This window comes from Leptidea sinapis, chromosome 27 (assembly GCF_905404315.1).
Source record: "Leptidea sinapis chromosome 27, ilLepSina1.1, whole genome shotgun sequence".
Taxonomy (NCBI): Eukaryota; Metazoa; Arthropoda; class Insecta; order Lepidoptera; family Pieridae; genus Leptidea; species Leptidea sinapis.
In genome coordinates, this window is record NC_066291.1 from 2,643,507 (window position 1) to 2,662,745 (window position 19,239).

A 19,239-nucleotide genomic window follows, 5' to 3' on the forward strand; every position below is an offset into this window, starting at 1 on the left:
CGAGGGATTGAGTTTAAGAACAAATGTCTAGATGGTCGGTGCGTTGTCAATAAGTATACTTTATTTATCTGCAAATACAAACTTAAAATTCAGTCCACACACCATTCGATAGATAGCAGCGGTTACTTTAAATTCGTGACACAACGCACCCGCTGTCGGTGGAATTGTAATAAACTATGTAGGTTTAAATAATAATACACATAAATAAAATTGAGGCATGTGTTTGTAATGTCAGAAGAGCTTTTTAACTTAATGTTCACAGTGGGAGGTTCTTTTGCACAGGTTATCGGCCGATTATGGGTACCACAACGGCGCTTATTTCTGCCGTGCTTTACTGTCATAAAAAATACACGATAATAGCACATTAGCGAAACATAATGGACTTTTACTTTAGAAAACGAATTAGGTGGTGTAATTCATAACAAAATCAATTAAATTTTAATATTGCCACGAAAAAAGCAAAAAATATATATTCGCTATATAAATATTATATGCACAAAATAATGTAACATCATACAACGGTGCTCTTAACATACCAGTTGTAGTAATTTATGAGAAGCATTATGCAATCCTAGTAAGAAACAGGATTATAAATAGTTTACCAAAAATAGTAACTGCAAGTATGTCACCATATGCGTTTGTAACTATTTTCTCACCGATTAGTCGCCGATGGATTACACGCGCTGATTGGGAATCCACCATTAGCACATTTCCGCATTTGCACGTGTATTATTTCGCTGGATTACTTTGTGACGCGGTGGGTTACGTGGTTATTGTGAAATAAAACCCACGGTTAGCACGAGGAATTTATTTATCAGCGGTTGAAGGTCATTAGTTAGGGCCGTTCCCAATATACTATCCACAGATAGAAATCAATTACTACTTTCTACTGTCAGGAATTAGCTGTCAATAATCTGAAGCTGTCCCAATACACTCGATAAGTCATTCTTTTCGCCTTATATTGGGACGCGTGAATTGCAATTTCCATACAAACTTCTATCGTTGGTAAGCTATACGTGGTCTCATTGACAGACAGCGTATACAGATAAGGTGAGTTACCGTCGATAAGTTTATTCGGACAGAAAAGTCAACGATAGTTACGAGTTTTATCTTAAGTAAGAGATAGACTCAATATTGGGAACGGCGGATAGAGGGGACGGTCACTATTGTAACTAAGCTAGGGATACTTTCCTGCTATTCCGTGCGGTGACGTCCCAGATGACAGTGGAACGAGGCGAGATGGTGATGGCGGTACACGCTCGTTGATGGTACCGTATGGTGGTGATCGCGGTGAGGCTTGCAGATACAAATTATATTTAGCGTGACATCCCCAAATGGTCCAAAGGAAGATCAGCGTTGGTTTTCACACCAGCAAACATGCTGAGTTGGGACCATTTTGTAACGTATAGGTTCTTTCGGATTTTGTTTGTCTCCTTTGTAAGTTTTATTTTAAGTTATTTGTATATTTATATGTACCTACTATACGTTTCAAAATAATCATTTTTCATTTTCATTCATTTCACCTCGAGACATAAGATGTTAAGTCTCATTTGCCCAGTAATTTCAATAGCTACGGCGCCCTTCAGACCGAAACACAATAATGCTTACGAGTGAGGGTTATCACTTTAAAAAATAACAAATTATTAAGCTAAGTGTGATAAAACGTGAACTTGGCTTTTGTATTGGGCTGTCTTAGCTTAAGCTTAGCATAATTTAATTGAACATGTCAATTGACTATAAAATCGTAGTCGAAGTTTACGCTAAGCTCAGTCAGCTTAGTTCTACGAAAGTAAAGTCTGACTAAGTACGATCTATAGATCTTTGCCTTAGTTTCGATAATGAAACTTGACGAGAGATACAACTTAGCCCTGGACGACGTATACATGCCTTAAGAAGGAGAGCATGCCGGATTGCACTACAGGAGATATTGAAAACAGTTTAAGGCCGGGGACCGAGCCAACGGCCTTGAGGAGCTTGGTTACCTTTCCCGTACAAGATCGCCATAGTTTTAATTCAGAATTGGAAGAATTTTTAATATATTACAATCGTAATACAATTTTCTTTATAAAAGTAATAAAACTATGTCATGTTAAATAGTATTGATGTACAATTAATAAATTTTTGTACAATTTTTATCTAGATTGAATGATTAGCATGGGCTCCAACTGTAAAAGTTAGGGGTAGTTTTTTTTCGCACTGTCTATTTAAAATAGAAATGAAATAAAAAAAATGAATTTTATTCTCATTTTCTGTACATATATAGTTGTTTTTTTTCAACTATGCGCTCTTTTGGCGATTGCTTGGGAGTAGGTACATTTATTTATTTATTGAGGAATCCAAACAGATTATAATAATTCCTAAGATGTAGTCTTAACTAAGTTACATTATTGTACATTGGTCGAAATCTATACTAATATTATAAAGCTGCAGTGTTTGTTTGTTTGTTTGTTTGTTTGAACGCGCTAATCTCTGGTACTACTGGTCCGATTTGAATGATTCTTTCAGTGTTGGGTAGTCCATTTATCGATCTGTTTTTTTTTTAAATTAGGGATCCGTAATAAAATTGCTATTTTGTAACACAAGGTGTAAAATCGAAAACCTATTTTTGCGTGCGCTGCAAAAACTATTGACAATAGAACAAAATGATGTACAGGCTATAATATAGGCAATATTTTATTACTTATGAAACTATCGCGTGAATCATACTTTATATTGCAAAACAACGTTTGCCGGGTCAGCTAGTCTTCTATATACCTGCTACATATACCATTGTCTTACGGCCGTTCCCTCTTACTTGAGATAAAAATCGTAAGTATCGTTGACTTTTCTGTCCCAATAAACTTATCAACGATAACTCACTTTGCAATTCACGCGTCCCAATATAAGACGAGAATGACTTATCGGGTATATTGGGAAAGCTTCAAATTTTTGAAAGCTTATTACTAACAGTAGAAGGTAATAATTTATCTCTATCTGTAGACAGTATATTGGGAACGGCCCTTAGTCATCATTGCTTATTTTGGAGCTAGATAATGAAAATGTAATATTTACTTTGATTAACAGAGAGACAGTTACAATTACACGCGTAATCCTTAAAGCGTGTTTAATTTAAAAAATGAAAATGTATCTAGAATTCATATAATCCAAGGTAGTTCATTACAAGATTAATTAATGCACACAACAATTGTACAACACCTAAAGTTACAGGTCACCAACATTCAGGTCATTACTATAAATAAATGATGTATTGTTGAAAGCCAGCCATAATGAACGGAGTTGCAAAATAGAAGACGAGAATATATCTTTTGTTGAAACTTTGTGTGTTGGTGACGGTCTATGTGTAAATACAGTTTTGGTTAAAAAAATTGTATAGCCTGTCTATAGAAATTATGTTTTATTGAATTACCAGTTTAATTATTCTGATAGATAGCTCCGGAATAACAATGACGGTACAATATTGTATATTTTATTAAAAAGAGCGCGGAAAAGAATGCTGGGACAGTTTCTTGTGCCGCCTTTTTTTCTCTCAGAGCGCCAATTGTTTTCGAAGCGGTGGTAGTGTTAGAAATGACATCAAAAATATATAACCATATTTTCACTGCACACTAACCATACGTCGAATCGACGTGGGAATGTTTGAGTGAGCATATTTTAGATCATGTAAATACTAAGTTTATAAATGTGATGTAATATCTTAATGTATGTAATTGTGTTCTGAGTAAAACATACTCCTACTTTATACGTTCATCATAGTTTACCAGCACAACTAGTAATTACGATGTATCTTTTATTGCAGAGGGTGGAGGGTCGGAGGGGTGAGGTGGTCGCGCGGCGGGGGGAGGCGCGCGGCAGGTGACCGCCGGAGCCCGCGTCTCATGTGGGCGGCCAGTGCATGCTGCTCCCGCCAGCCAGGTACCTCACCTACCATCTCCAGTACCCCACGGTTGATCGCACACACCTCACTTACTACCATCACTACATCCTTGACTTGCAGCCTTTCAGACACTCCAACCAGCCTAGCGAAACTCTCTAAGAAAAAAGCTATTCACTAACCTGTATACATACCACTGGACAGGATGTTCCATATATTTTACAGCACTTTTTTTGTGCCTATTTGAAGCGCCACTCGCGAGCGTCTAGAGAACTAATTTTGACGTATAATGCAAATGGCTGCAAAGGAAAGTACAATAATTTTTGCATTTTGAATTAATTTCGTTCGTTTTCCGTGTTATTTATACTTCAAGAATCAACGTAATAAAGTACTCATTTTTTTTTGGAAATAGTTTCCCACCACCCATCGATGTTTGCTGAGGTTGTCTTCAATAGTTTTAGTACCACAGACTCTTGCTACATGGCCAACAGCGCCAAAATGGCGAATATCAGACAGGCACAAAAGCACTTTGACAGCCGCTAGTCCAGTGGTATATAGTAGATACACTCGATTGTATGAAACGTGCGATGATTGACAGATGACGGCTTTATAGCATAAGATTATTCTTATGAAAAATGGAGATAGCCGATTTCAAACTTATCCAGATGATATTTCGTCGCCATATTGTAATTACTATTTCAAACTTAAGTCAAATCACTGCACGTTTCATATTAAACTAAATTTCAATTTTTACTTAGGCAGTCGCGCCTCTTATTACGTAGTAGTTACATCCTCTTTGACTCCAACTAGTACTGTACCACTACGCATACAATAGCTTGTATCCCTCTCATACTCCCGACAGTACAGACTCTGGCCATAAAATATATTGTTATTACTTCAATTTTTTATTCTGCATCCAAAGAAACATATTTTTTCTATTCAAAACTTCGAATTTATATTAAAAAATTCAATTTTTCACCAGCCAACACTTCTTTTAGATTAATATTAAATTACAATATGGAATGAAGTTGAAGGTTACTTAATTAGTGATTGCTTTGCTGAAGATAATTTCGTTTATCCGTTATCGCGCTACCGACTGATATATCAATACTTCCTCAGTCAAAGACAATTTTTTTTTTCTCAACTCAAATGTTTCCATAACCGAATTTCCCAATCACTTCTTGAAATACAGAATCTAACTAGACTCTCCATTCGGACAGGCAAGGTTTTTAAAGCCCAGGGAGACATTATTTTTCGTTTTAAAAGGAATTTCTTAAACCATCGTTTAGTTTTACCTTCATGAATTGCGCTGCTTTCATCTATTCAGTGTACCTTACTTTTCCCCCTATCTTCCGATAGTTAAACAGATCGGTCATCATCTTTATAGACCCAATCGCGATGTGGACTTTGAAACGATCCCGTGATTTGATTGCGTCAATTGGCTGCAATTCGATGATATCTTCATTGTTTGAAAGAGACTATTTGTACCGCACGCTTTTATCATTACTTATTGGAGTATTTGTAATTAATATTATATCAGTTAAATTAATAAACAAAGTGCTAAATTTTGTTAAGACATTCACTTTAAAGCTGATAAACAGTTTTTGCCGCAACATTACCCTTCGCTTCTATCTATATATCTATCATCTATCATCAAGTGTTCACCGCTATTGGCTACTTATCAGTCCTTTTGAAATTGGTATTATTTAGCCGGGGATTTGAAATTATTTGGGTAATGCTATGCTGTTATAGAGAACAGTTTGTTTTAATTTAAATGTGATAATATATTGTTCTATCGCATGAGTGCTTACTTCAAGCCCCTCGTGCACTATTACGAAAGAAATAAAGTTTAGTAGAAGTAGAGGTAGGTAGATTTATAATAACGTAACTTCTGTTTATTCGGAAACTAGAACAATTGTTCAGATAAATGCAAAGATCATTTGATTTAATTAGGAAAGAAAATGATATGATTTCATGAAACTGGAACTAGACCTAGTTGGAAACTTTAGGCGTAATTTTTAACAATCGGAATATTGTTTATTATTTTTCTTAGTTGTGTGTAGGTATAGTATGTAATAGTGCACGTATTAGGGGGATGTCAAGTATGAGTTAAAGGGGGTGTACACTCTGTTTACCGTACGGGGATCGATTCAATATGACTGGTTTTGTATAATGACATATTGCACGCTCATTGTTCCATGTTGATAGGAAACCTATATTATTAAATCAGACTGATTCATATTGAAGCGATACTTGTTTAACAAGGATATTCGCAGACATTTTAAGTTCCAACTCGAGTTGAACTCGCTCAGTAATGTCATTAATATGTCACTCCGTACTTTGTTCTGACCTAACCGAGACTGGACACGAATAATTGTCTGTGAATATCATCGGTTGCACACCGGACCTACATTTATTTTGCCACAACTGTTGCGCCATACGGGATCGCGGAAAGTTCTTTTGGGAATTTGAATAATAAAATGCGACTGTTAGATTTGACGTCATCATTTCTATGCCTTTGCCATACTATCCGATGTTGAATTGCGAGCACGCGCTTGTTAGTTAGTAATGACCCGTATCGGGTATTAAATTAATAATTAATAAATAAATTATTCCAAAACGGTTACTCAAATTATTATTCCTTGTTTATGGGGCACCGGTGGTTTATTTATTATATAAAACCGGTCAAATAAAAATCCTATGAGTATATTGGAAATTATTGAATTCATGCATTTAAACAAATACAAACTGAGCATATGGCTAATACACACTTACTATTACTAGTCTAATTAATAGTGGGTTCTACTGGTTAAGCACGTTGTGATAGATTGTGTGCTACATTGGCGGCGCGATTTCGTACCTTTAATTTTTTTCCAAATTTTTCCTTATCTCGGTAGCACGTATCCGTACGCGCTCACCATGTTGCGTTTAGTGCTAAGCTGACAGCAAACTTTATTGCGCGTGTAGATACAGTTGCAGTATATTATCGCCATAGCGCGTCAGCGAACCGACGACGTACGCCGCACCGACGATTCTCGTCAGCGTGACGTAGCTGTACGCGCGTAGCGATTCATCAGCGCTGGACTACGCGTTCATATATTTTCATTGTTATAGCTACGCTTGACAGACGTCAGCGCTGATCGTCGGTCGAGCACTAATTGCAACTTGAAAGTCGAATAATTAAATTCGAAATACCCAGTTGTGGCGCAGCACGATTGGCATGATAGTCGTGGTGCGGGTATCTAAGCAGAGTGTATGTTGGTCCTCGTAGCTAGCAGGCACTCATGCGTGAGACGGTGAGTAACGGGGGCGGGGTGGCAGGCGAGGGCAGCGCCGCCCGCACGCCGGTGAAGACGTTCCAGGCGTACCTGCCGCCCGCACACCGCACCTACAGCTGCATCCACTGCCGGGCGCACCTCGCGAGCCACGACGAGCTCATATCCAAGGTAACTAGTACTAGTTTTACCAGTGGGAGGCTCCTTTACACAAGATGCCGGCTAGATTATGGGTACCACAACGGCGCCGTGAAGCAGTTATGTGTAAGCATTACTGTGTTTCGGTCTGAAGGGCGCCGTAGCTAATGAAATTACTGGGCAAATGAGACTTAACATGACATCTTATGTCTCAATGTGACGAGCGCAGTTGTAGTGCCACTCAAATTTTTTTGGTTTTTCAAGAATCCTAAGCGGCACTGCATTGTAATGGGCAGGACGTATCAATTACCTTTATTTGCTTTAGTGCCTACATTTGAAGGGCAGCCGGAAATATCGTCACGTGGCCCAAAGTATTTTGTTATGACAATAAGAGACGAGACGAGCAGGTCGTTCAGCTGATGGTAATTGTTACGTCCTGCCCATTATAATTCAGCGCTCAGGATTCTTGAAAACCGTAAAATACTACGATGCCGCTCGCTCGTGTCGGTATTTTCTATGCAATAGGAAGACAATAAAGCATGGTGCACGTCTCCTGATGCTATGTGATCTCCGCTGTCCAGACTCTCATGTAACACCGGACGAATCGCAGGAGCTTATGTAATTTCAACCTGGAAACACGCCTTTACATGCTTATTTTATTTATTACTCACACGGTTTTGTAGGATTCCGTACCTCAATAGGAACTCTTATAGGATTACTTTGTTGTCCATCCGGCTGTCTGTCTGTCAAGACCTTTTACCTCAGAATCGCGTGGAGGTATCGAGTTGAAATTAAAACGATATAATCAGGTCTAAAATCTCTTGAAGCTGTGATATAATCAAAGTATGTTATCGTAAAAAAAGATACCGCCGTTTATGCCGCAAAAAACGTATGTATATTTCGACACTCTCAAGGAGAAATCGAAGTTTTAAGATTTTGCTTCCGTAGGGAAAAATCTGAAAACTATACTATACTTATTTGTAATTAAATCATAAAAATTTTTGTACGGAATCCTATCTCTACGAGTGTGACTCGTACTTGTCCGATTTTTTTACTCATACTATCTAATTTTCAATTTGTTTTTAATTTTGTCTTAAATTATTATCAGTGAGTGTGCCTACATCTGGCTTTTACCGTTTTACAATTAACAATGTAATGAATCAAGCAAATAATAGAATAATTTAAATTATTAATTGTGAAAATAAATAGTCGATGAAAAGCAGTGAACGATTGTCGTGACAATATTAATGTAGATCATTAATCAACCCTCAATATCTCGCTGATTCATCTTAATTGCTTTGTTATTTTTTTCAGTCGTTTCAAGGCAGCCAGGGCCGCGCATATTTGTTCAATTCAGTGTAAGTAACATTCATAAGTTCGTGACTAAGTTCGCATACTCGCCGAATTCCACCTCATGGAAATTTATTACCAGTAAATTATGAATAATAATATACATTCGCGGTATGAAAATGTTTTTCAGTGTTTTTAGACTATGTTACATTATTTACCGAATGTTTAAGACTAATTGTGATCTGCCAAAGTTTATGGCCTATTTTTGTATTCATGCGCATTTCAAAAATGATCTGTAGAAAATTTTGCTGATACATTTTTTTCAACCTATCTGCGGGATGAAATATTGATATTTGCAGACAAGCGCTTTGTAACTAAGAGCCGGGACACCATGGTAGCGCAACCAGTCTCGCCACCGAAAGCTACCAATGGTGTCTACCTTACTGACACCAAAGTCATGACGCGTCCGAGCTGGTCGCGCCACCAAAATGTTTGACACCAGTTAAGTAGGTAACTCCCTATGAAGCTGTATATATTTTGTTGGTAGCGGCAACTGGTTGCGCCACAGCGGTGTCACGGTGAAATGGCTATGGATTTGGAAGCTGGCGATATACTAGTGTCGTGTCGTTACCGCTATCGTTCAATGCGGTGATGCAAATGACTCTATTGTTCATACAATCACATTCGTCTCCAAAGGAATAGGCACAGCTGGCTTCTTCCACTTTTATCCAAGTTTTACTACATACGATCTTATTCTTTATACTCTAGGCCTGGCCCATTTTCAATACATGCCAGAATTCCCTCTATAAATATGTGCGGGCGATATAGGTTCATCCATTATCTCTAAGTGACTCAACTTTCTCAGCATCACTTTATCAATAGCTGTCACTACATCTTCAATTTCGCGTTGTATGCAACATGCAACAAAAATAGGAAGTCCCCTAAATAACGGTTGAGACAGTATTTTATCAGAAAATCGGATTATTAAGAAAATCCTTGGATGATTGTAAGGGATCGGATTATTTGAATCTAATTCAGTCTGAGCTATTTTTAGTTCATTAATTAATCCTAGTTTACTTAGGACAGTTATAAATGGTATGAATGCTGAGTCTATCGAGTTTATTAAGGGCATCTTTATTTTTATCAACTGATTTGAGAAATAGCTTAATATTACTTTAATATCAGCTAATCATAGCTTATAAGGTGATATTTAGCTAAGATTAGGTATCCCTATGTAGACTTGCTGTCGTAAAACTTCCAACCGAAACAATTTCAAGCCAAAATTTAGTTTGGCCCTTGATGGTTGTCGTAGGCTGTACAATCGATACGTAAACATAGAGATTGTTGATGAACAAAACGCAAGATTTTATTTCTATCTTCGTTCATATTCTTATTCATCAAAATCGGCCTGGGTGAATTCTGCCCAGAAATCTTTCCAGCTGGAAGGTACAATTGTTTCGTTTATAGTTTACAGTAACAATAATTTCGATTTCCTTTTCTATTTTGCTGTATCTCAGTTAGAAAAGTTCTTCTCTCTTTTAGGCTTTGTTCTTCTATGTATATTATAAGTCTATGGTTTCTACATTTCAATGCAGTAATACACAATGTAACTGTCATGAATTGCTGATTCTTGGTTTCAGCCTTAGTTCATAAATCTCGATGGGTTGCGTATAACTTAAAATAATTAATGATGTCATAAGTGGGGTGATCAAATACAGTCTTGTCCATGCTCGTTCACTGGTGACGAACTGGATCACGTGATGTCAGTCACCACAGCCTCAGTTGCAATACTTCACTGTCACTTGGATCGGGAAAACCAGCTCAAAAAATAATAATTTTGGAGAAATAACGATGAGTTTGTATGGTGTTACAGAGTGAACGTGGGGTGCGGGCCTGCCGAGGAGCGCGTGTTACTGACGGGACTGCACGCCGTCGCAGACATCTACTGCGAGTGTTGCAAGACGATGCTGGGCTGGAAATATGTGAGTGTAGCAAATAGCACCATGACCAGTGTTACTTTAAACTAAGGCGACAAAAGGAAAAACTACCTCCACGAGCGAGTGCACCGCGACGAGAAATAAAAAAGGGGTAATCTCTACTTGACCGCAACCACTACGCGAACACTTAAGCCTTACAAATAAACTTGATATAAAGTTATATATGTTTACAAATAGACATTTTGCTTATGATTGGTTTATTCGGACATAATAACGTTTCCCGCGTTTATTTGCAAGGCTGCTTGACATTCGGAAAACTTCAGAATTATCTGTATTGACAGTATTGTCAGTGGTATAGTCAACATTTTGCATATTCTTGGTTTATTCTCAGGTATAACTTTATAACAATTTTATTTGAAAGGCCGTTATTGTTTTGTTGAAAATACTTCATTAAACTGCGCGCTTGCCTCGAGAACGACGGCGACCCACGTGCGACGATAATTGATGTTTTTTTACGCATTTAGCATCACTCGTATCGGCGCGATAGGTTGGCGGTTATTTGCACTTTGTAGCATACAATGAAACAAATTTACACATTAATTTATGATTGGAATCAAGAATTATTTTGTAACATATCCTCCTTGTTGTTATAATTTAATTGTTTCACAGCAGAACTGTCAAATCCTGCGTACAAAAACAAATATAGGAAATAAAAATAATTATGGGTCCCAAATCGAAATAAAAACTATCCTAACTCTCAAGTTGGACCAGACTGCACTAATGAAGTAATCCCCATTTTTTCCCCATTATTAGGAGTCCATCGCGGACAAAGGACGTGTCACGTAATCTAATATAAAAAAATTCTCGTGTCATGGTGTTAAACTTTGAACTCCTCCGAAACGGCTTGACCGATTCTCATGAAATTTTGAGTGCATATTGGGTAGGTCTGAGAATCGGAAAACATCTATTGTATATATATTTTCATCCCCCTAAATGTTAAGGGTGGTCCACACGAAATATTATTTTTTTATTTTTTGACATATGAGTCAGCATTCGAAAATACACACAACTTCAAATTTTCACCCATCTACGATCAACAGTTACTTTTGCATCGCGATTTTAATATCGGGAATACAACGTTTGCTGGGTCAGCTAGTTAGCTATATATATTAAAGATGAAACATGGCAAATTGCAGTAAGATAAAACTGATCTGCATTGATGTTATGGTTTAATGAAAATGGCGCTCTTTTTATTATATCTTGAGGATACGTATAATGGAAATTTAATCAAGGCTTAGGACGTGCGGTGTGTCGGCGCCTTCAACAAAGCACGTACACCCACCTAAAAGGTCGGCGAAGCTTTTAAAAACGGACAGGCCACTATAATCGGCCAAGTGTGAGGATGCCGTGTGGCGATGGATTAAATAAACTAAAACTGTATGAAACAAGTGACGCCAAGGGACCGGTAGTGGAACTATGTGGAGGTGGCAACTAATCTATATTATCGACACTATTTACACTATTGAGAGACGGACTATACTATACAGGAACTCGTTATATAAATAACTTTATTTCTTCCTTTCTCGTGGAGAGGTTTGCTCTTAAACGGATGGTAGAAAAGTGTCTCACACGCTAGTTGCTCTGTCGTTTCAATTTCCACCAACTTTTTACCAACAAGAGATCCGGGCACCTTTTCGGCCTCTATGAAAACAAAGCAACGAAGAACTATTATGATCTTAATATTACAAATACATTAGTACTTACTTTTTGTAACATGGCAATCCTCATCTCCAGTTGCGGTATTACGGAAGGATTCTTTCACCTGAAGGCATTATAGATATATAAGTTTTTTCATTATTTTTGATGTATAATATAATTCTATTTTATTTATTGCAGGAACACGCATTCGAATCGAGTCAAAAATACAAAGAGGGCAAGTTCATAATAGAACTGGCTCACATGGTGAAAGAGAATGGGTGGGACTAGGGCTTGTGCTCGGACTATAGTGCTGTGACCTGTTTGCTTTCGTCAATTACTGGCTACAGTGCGGCCGTGCTCAGTGTAAACGCAGCATGTGAACTTATTGAACTAAGCAGCATGCTCTCGCCGCGGCGACTCGAACCCTCGTGATGACGTCACGGGCGAGTCCACTCGCCTCAACCTCATAGCGCGCGACGATCGTACAGCAACAAGAGATTATTTTTTCATGTAAATCAATTATTATTGGAAGTGTTTCGAGTGTTTCGACGATTGCCACGCGTTACCTACGTAACGGCAGATTGTATTCAAACTAGTTCTACTTGCACTTAATTGTGCAATTGCTTGTAACAGAAACATTGCTTGAAGCCAATTCAAGGAATTATTTAGTAGAAGTTGCCGTTAAGTGGGAAAAATGAGTATTTAAGCGGCTTCAGCTTGAGCACCGCCATTTGACGTTATACATAAGTTATCGATCTCAACCGCCCAGCGTAGGGCATTGGGCTTAGAATAAATAGTTATATTTAGTTGTAATAACATTAATTTTCGCCCAGCGCGGATAGTTTAAGTTGTATTAGTTACGTCATTTATATCGAAGATAACACTAATACTTCTTATCCCCCTTAACCTGTGATAAGTACGCGTTAGAATAGTATTTTTTTTCTTGAACGAACTCAAGAGTTGCTCAGAGGTCAGAAGTATGTTCCTAATTTCAGCTGTACAGTTTGCTTTTCAGAGGAAACTAGTCTTGGAAAATAAATTCCATTTTAATTGCGCCGTTCAATTGATTTTTAGTTTTAGTTCGTACGACTGTTCCTCTGTTCTTATTCCGTTCGGAATAGATTATTTACAATGTTATTTTAAAACAAGTGATAGTTGGTTGTAGGTGTCGATGTGATCGAAAACATGTTTTATATACGAAGTGGGCAGTTAGAGGTTTTATTATTCATTTATTGTTTCCATTTAAATGTGTATTTTGCGTTAAACATCATACCGATATTTACGATGGCGCGCCATATTTACTTAACATCGTTTTTGATTACGTTTATTCTGTTAAGTAGTCTATAACAGTCATAACTGACAGTGAGTTTAGTTACATTAAAATCATGCATCTAAAGTACCAAGACTGTTTTCACACAAAACACGTAGGAATACTGTTTTTGACAATTGACAATGCTTTTTCATAGAAAATATTACGCGTCATGATAAATTAATTGTGTGTAGCTTGGACGTATCTGGTCTATGTAGTATATTTTGATACATCTCATTACAAGAGCTTTGTAGTTATACAACAAAATGGTACTCCATGAGCATTCTATCAATTGAATATTCGAATTTATAACCGGATCGAGATTCGATAAATTATCGAATATTTATCAGTAATTTTACATGGTTTTCTATGTTATTATGTCACATACAGTCAAAAAGTGATAATGACATAATTGAAACTAATAAAACGTCCAATATATCGACGATATACCAACGTTTAGTATTGTACGACTAAGCCGTTGGCGTCTTCACAAAAGTTTTGTACCACCAGAAAAGAATCCCATGTGTAGCATTATTTGTGTGCTAAGATATCGTTTAGAACCTATTCATACAAAATTTCAACCATAAAGTATTTCTTCAACGATTTAATATCTTGTCTGTTTCTTTGGGTAAATTTATTCTCATTCGAATAAGCTAATTTACGGATCTATTTATAAGACAGTATCATTGAATAACTTCCTCTATTAAATTACTGTGTACACTGCATATAAAGCCATAACTTGTAGGAAAATTATAAATATTGTGATATGACATGAGTATAAAAATATAATTTTAACATTAAGGCTGCATTTAGTGTTCAACCAACGGTCACCGCTGACGTCGGTCGAGCGTAGCGTGTGTCCGTACGCGCTATGCTGTTGCGTTTAGTGCTCAGCAAACTTGATTGCGCGTGTACACTTGCAGTATAATATCGCCATAGCGCGTCAGCTGACCGACAATTCTTGTCAGCGTGACGTAGCTATACGCGCGTAGCGATTCATCAGCGCTGGACTGTATGCGTTCATATGTTTTCATAGTTATAGCTACGCCTGACCGACGTCGGCGCAGACCGTCAGTGGAGCACTAAATGCAGCCTGAAGTTTACATAAAGCGATATTTTAATACACAAAAAATATATTATGAGAACAGCTAGCCGACATGTTTGTGCGTAAAAACTGCCACTAGTAATACGTTATATATACACTAACTGATTAATATAATCTTTAAAATGGGCGTACGATGCGCGTTCAACGTTATTTTTACATTAATGTGTACTCGTGTGTAACTATATCGCTATATTAGTGTTTCAGATTCTATTAGTAAACATTTTTCGTAAAAGACGTTTTTGTAACATTTGTTTGTAAGAATACTTTTTAATATGGAATGGCTTGCTGAAATTTATTTCTATAAATCTGTGTGTTTTAATTTTCTTTTGTGTTAAATCTTTCCGCGATACAAACTTCTCAAACGATTTGATGTCAATTTGTCAATAATGTCACAAATCCACTTGTTACTTTACAATACCTTTTACCCTTATTTTGGCCCTTTCATATTTAAATTATTCTAATTCATTTAATCGCCATATCTGTTAATCAAAGGCCTAAATATCTCACAGATTTCGCATCTCAAAGGAAACTATCTGTGATGATTGTAAGTTGAGTTGAGTCGAGTCGAGTCAACTGTGCGTTTTGTGTTGTAAAGGCACTTGGTTGACGAGAACTTTTGATGTGGTGTTTCTTCATAAGACTGGCTGCAGTACAGAATAACGAGGTATTTGAAACGAGATAATGGGGTATTCCATGATAAACGCAAAGAAGTTGAATAGAGAAAGTGTAGACTCATATTTATTAACTAGCTTTGTAATTATATACCAGTATCCTTTGAAATCACCATGCCAAGGGGAATATAGAGGTGCCTAGTGCGACTTTTGGCAAACTCAAATGTCTTCTATTCCTGTCTCTTATCTTCATCATTTTATCTCGATGTAATATATACTCAGTTCGTCTTATCGCTTTATCCTAGTATTCTTTTCAATAAGAATTCGTTCAAATTTTCTTCTCTCAGTAATGCAGTAAATGGCCTACTTAAATTAACTTGATGAATCATAAAACTAAGTCAGTCACTATTTCTGTTAGTCTTCGAAAGATCTAATATAGCTGTGCGGCATAGCACGTTATAGGCGTTTAGACTTTTTCAAACACATATGGCGTGCTCTTCAGTGCCGTTGTATTGTATCTAAAACACATATATGTTGTGTTTTACAAGCTTCAATAATAGAAATGTTATTGTATATCTGACATCGGATTTTTTCTCTTCGTGTAATATCTCGTGATCGACCTATTTGGAACTGCTGTTATCTCATCTCAGTTGCCGAGTTATATATAAAAAAATAAATACAATTTAGCATTATTTCGATGCTTATCAATGTTTGGTCATTGGTCGTCAAAATTATTTAGAAGCACCAGTTGTCTTTAATTGTAAGCCTTCAGACGCTAAATCGTAATGTGATATCAAACAGATACGTCTTTTGTATTGTACTATGATAAGGTTCAACGCATTGTTCACGTGTCTATTGTACTTTATGTTGACTTTATATCATATGGTTATAGTCATATTGCTGATGCACAATGTTCAATGAATATCGCCCAATGGACGAATCTCGTGCGGACTTTAACTCAACTAAGATACATTATTATAAGGGATATATGTTTTATATCGATAAAAAACCTTTATTTTCATTATGTTCTTCAAGGGTAATTCATCATACCGGAATAAGATGTTACAAACCGCTAAAGTAATAAAGCGTTTTGTAAAATGCGGCAGTTATTTACGGTCAGGACGGTCAAGCAGTATGAACATGACTGCGCTAGTAAATAACAACAGTCCGCCATTTCTAAATCCCTTCTATATTGGCAATTTTTAAGGTTATTGAATTTTTTTTTAAAAACCGCTCGAGATTGTTCACGTTGGTTTAATACATGTAAGCTATATGCGTTAAATTTATTTCAGGTTTTAAATTTATTGGCAAAATTATAAGTTTACGTAGTTGAGAGTATTCTGTAAATTCAAATTTTCCTAAGCGCAGCAATAAATTATTAAAAACTTAAGCTATTTCTTGGACAATTTGAACATTATGCAGCCATTTCATATTGTATTATAACTGTAGTTAATTAACACTCTTAGATTTTCCTGTAACACAAGTTATTATCAATGTGACATTTAAAGTGAGAAAATTTAAAAAAAATGTTAGATTTCTGTGAGGCATATTCGAAATATTTTTCTACTTGATCGTTAAGGAGTGCTACTTAGATATTTTTGGACCATTGTTGAGATGCGATCAGTATTTGAGGAGAATGAATTTAATGTTAGTTTATTGGGAGGTTGTTGTCGAGATTAGTGTATGTAGGCTTCGGTAGCTGTATAAAGCACCTGGTGAGGGTACTTTGACATTTTTGGGTGTGACAACACTGCTATAAAACTAACAACTGTAAACCGACTAAATGAATTGAATTTTGAATGTGAGTTTTGTGTATGTCGGACTCCATTTACATCACAGACGTATTTATAATCGAAGAAGGAAGATATTTTTGTATCAGATATGTATCTATTATTGTATTAATTCAATTCTTTAATTCAAAGTGACCCCAAAGTTGTTAATATCTGTAAATGTTGAAGTACCTACATGTCGGTCTTGGAGTGTTAATTATTCAAAGCCGCGACACACAGACGACGGTGCATTTTTCATAGTTGTGTCATAAAGCGAAAGTACTAGGGGTCGCCACCGTATTGAATACTTGTTTCAATTGTACAAGTACAATACTTCTGATTGTGTTTTAAGCTGTACTTTGGGCTCAATAAACGTATAGCATACGAAAATTCTATACTATTTGACAATAGAAGTTTATTGAGTGAGACAAGTAAGTATTGTTTCTGTTAGTCTGCAAAAGATTTTTGTCAGAAGAATCGAATGATTAATTTTCTTTAAATACATATTCATCTGTTCGTTCGTTTTTTTTTAATGTTTAATTACCGACATTGTAACTTCAATAGTGTCAAAAAATTTGTTACATATCATTTAAATATAAATAGATAAGGCAGCAATAATACGCCGTATTCAGCGTACCTACGTCAGTCTCGATGCAAGTAATTTATAAGATGTTTTATTAAATTTTATTCACTATCCGAAGTAAAACGCCAGTTTGTGCCTCAACAAACAGTTTCACTAAACTGAGTGAACAATTACTAAAAGAAATAAGATATATTACAATATTCAACTACCGCATTCACGGAGCTGTTGTTTTTTTTTTATGGAATAGGAGGACAAACGAGCGTACGGGTCACCTGTTGTTAAGTGATCACCGCCGCCCACAATCTCTTGCAACACCAAAAGAATCACAGGAGCGTTGCCGGCCTTTAAGGAAGGTGTACGCCCTTTTTTTTGAAGGTACCCATGTCGTATCGTCCCGGAAACACCGCACAAGGAAGCTCATTCCACAGCTTTGTAGTACGTGGAAGAAAGCTCCTTGAAAACCGCACTGTGGAGGACCATCACACATCCAGATGGTGAGGATGATATCCTAACTTGTGGCGTGTCTTTAGGTATTATGTTTAGGTATCGGCGGCATCTAGTCGAAGCGCGCGCGGAAAACTATCAATAAATAATTTAAGCTGTACTTTATTTATTTTGCTGTATTACATCATATTTGTACTGTCTATTGTAAGCAGATTTAATTTATTTAGCGATAAGTTTTACAAATATTACGTTCGAAGTGTAGTTTTTTTTTGCCTTACGAAACAGGGACTTTTCAATATTCGAGGTGGCAACCCCTAGACAGTAGGTACCCTGATCACGTCACGACAGACCCGCTTATTTTTGTATCTCCCTAGCGTAAGTAACGATACTGTAAGTACGTGGCGTCTTCTAACGAATGTGTATTCATTATGCTGTAGGCGAAGTCGTAAGCATTTGGTTGAAATAATAAGTGCGTAATAAAACATTTTTCGTATTAATATTGTTTTTGTTTTTCTAACTTATATTACCCCTCAAGATTATAATTTACTTTTTTGTTATAATCGATCAGTGATGTTTCGATCAGTAGATACCTATAAAATATATATGACTGATTTGGAAATAAAGGACGTTGTTCATGAAAAGCAGAATGAGGCCGAATATACACATAGCAAATAACATCCATTTAAAAATTTAACGAAGGCATCTTTTTGAAGCCTTGTGATACCTTTGTATATATATTATATACAGCCATTATTGGCTTTTCGTCAAAATATTGAAAAGACAAACAAAATCGCATATTAAGAACAATTTAGAAATGGTTTTATTCACAACTTTTCTGTCAGCATATTTCTTACAAATAAGTTTCGGCCAAGTTGTCATATTCAATTCAAAGGCACTTTTCCGAGAGGTATATTTTATACTTATCGAGTTATTACTAAATTTTTATTACACGTAATAATATAAATTTATAAAAGATTTGTCAGTACTTTTCTATTCAGTTTTTTGGCCCTTCATTACCTAGATACTATTGGTAAATTATTCTATATTTGGTCCATCTAGTAAATTCACCTATAATACCTATTATCTCCCATATAATTATATAATTAATTAAAGCTGTGGAATGAGCTTCCTTGTGCGGTGTTTCCGGGACGATACGACATGGGTACCTTCAAAAAAAGCGCGTACACCTTCCTTAAGGGCCTGCAACGC

At 36.5% G+C, this 19,239-nt stretch overlaps 1 protein-coding gene across 3 annotated transcripts in view; it reads left to right on the top strand.

Moving 5' to 3' along the window:
- The window catches only part of LOC126972881 (protein yippee-like), a 73,303-nt gene extending 54,776 nt beyond the window's left edge, over window positions 1-18,527 (top strand). For 2 of the 3 annotated variants that reach the window (XM_050819993.1, XM_050819992.1), the window contains exons 2-6: window positions 3,797-3,912; window positions 7,143-7,317; window positions 8,599-8,642; window positions 10,448-10,556; window positions 12,408-18,527. In XM_050819993.1, the coding sequence (XP_050675950.1) occupies window positions 7,156-7,317; window positions 8,599-8,642; window positions 10,448-10,556; window positions 12,408-12,497 (405 nt within the window). In that variant the 5' untranslated portion in view covers window positions 3,797-3,912; window positions 7,143-7,155 and the 3' untranslated portion in view covers window positions 12,498-18,527. The remainder of the gene's footprint in view (window positions 1-3,796; window positions 3,913-7,142; window positions 7,318-8,598; window positions 8,643-10,447; window positions 10,557-12,407) is intronic. The other variant, XM_050819994.1, reaches the window with a different exon arrangement.
- The last annotated feature ends 712 nt before the right edge of the window (window positions 18,528-19,239 follow it).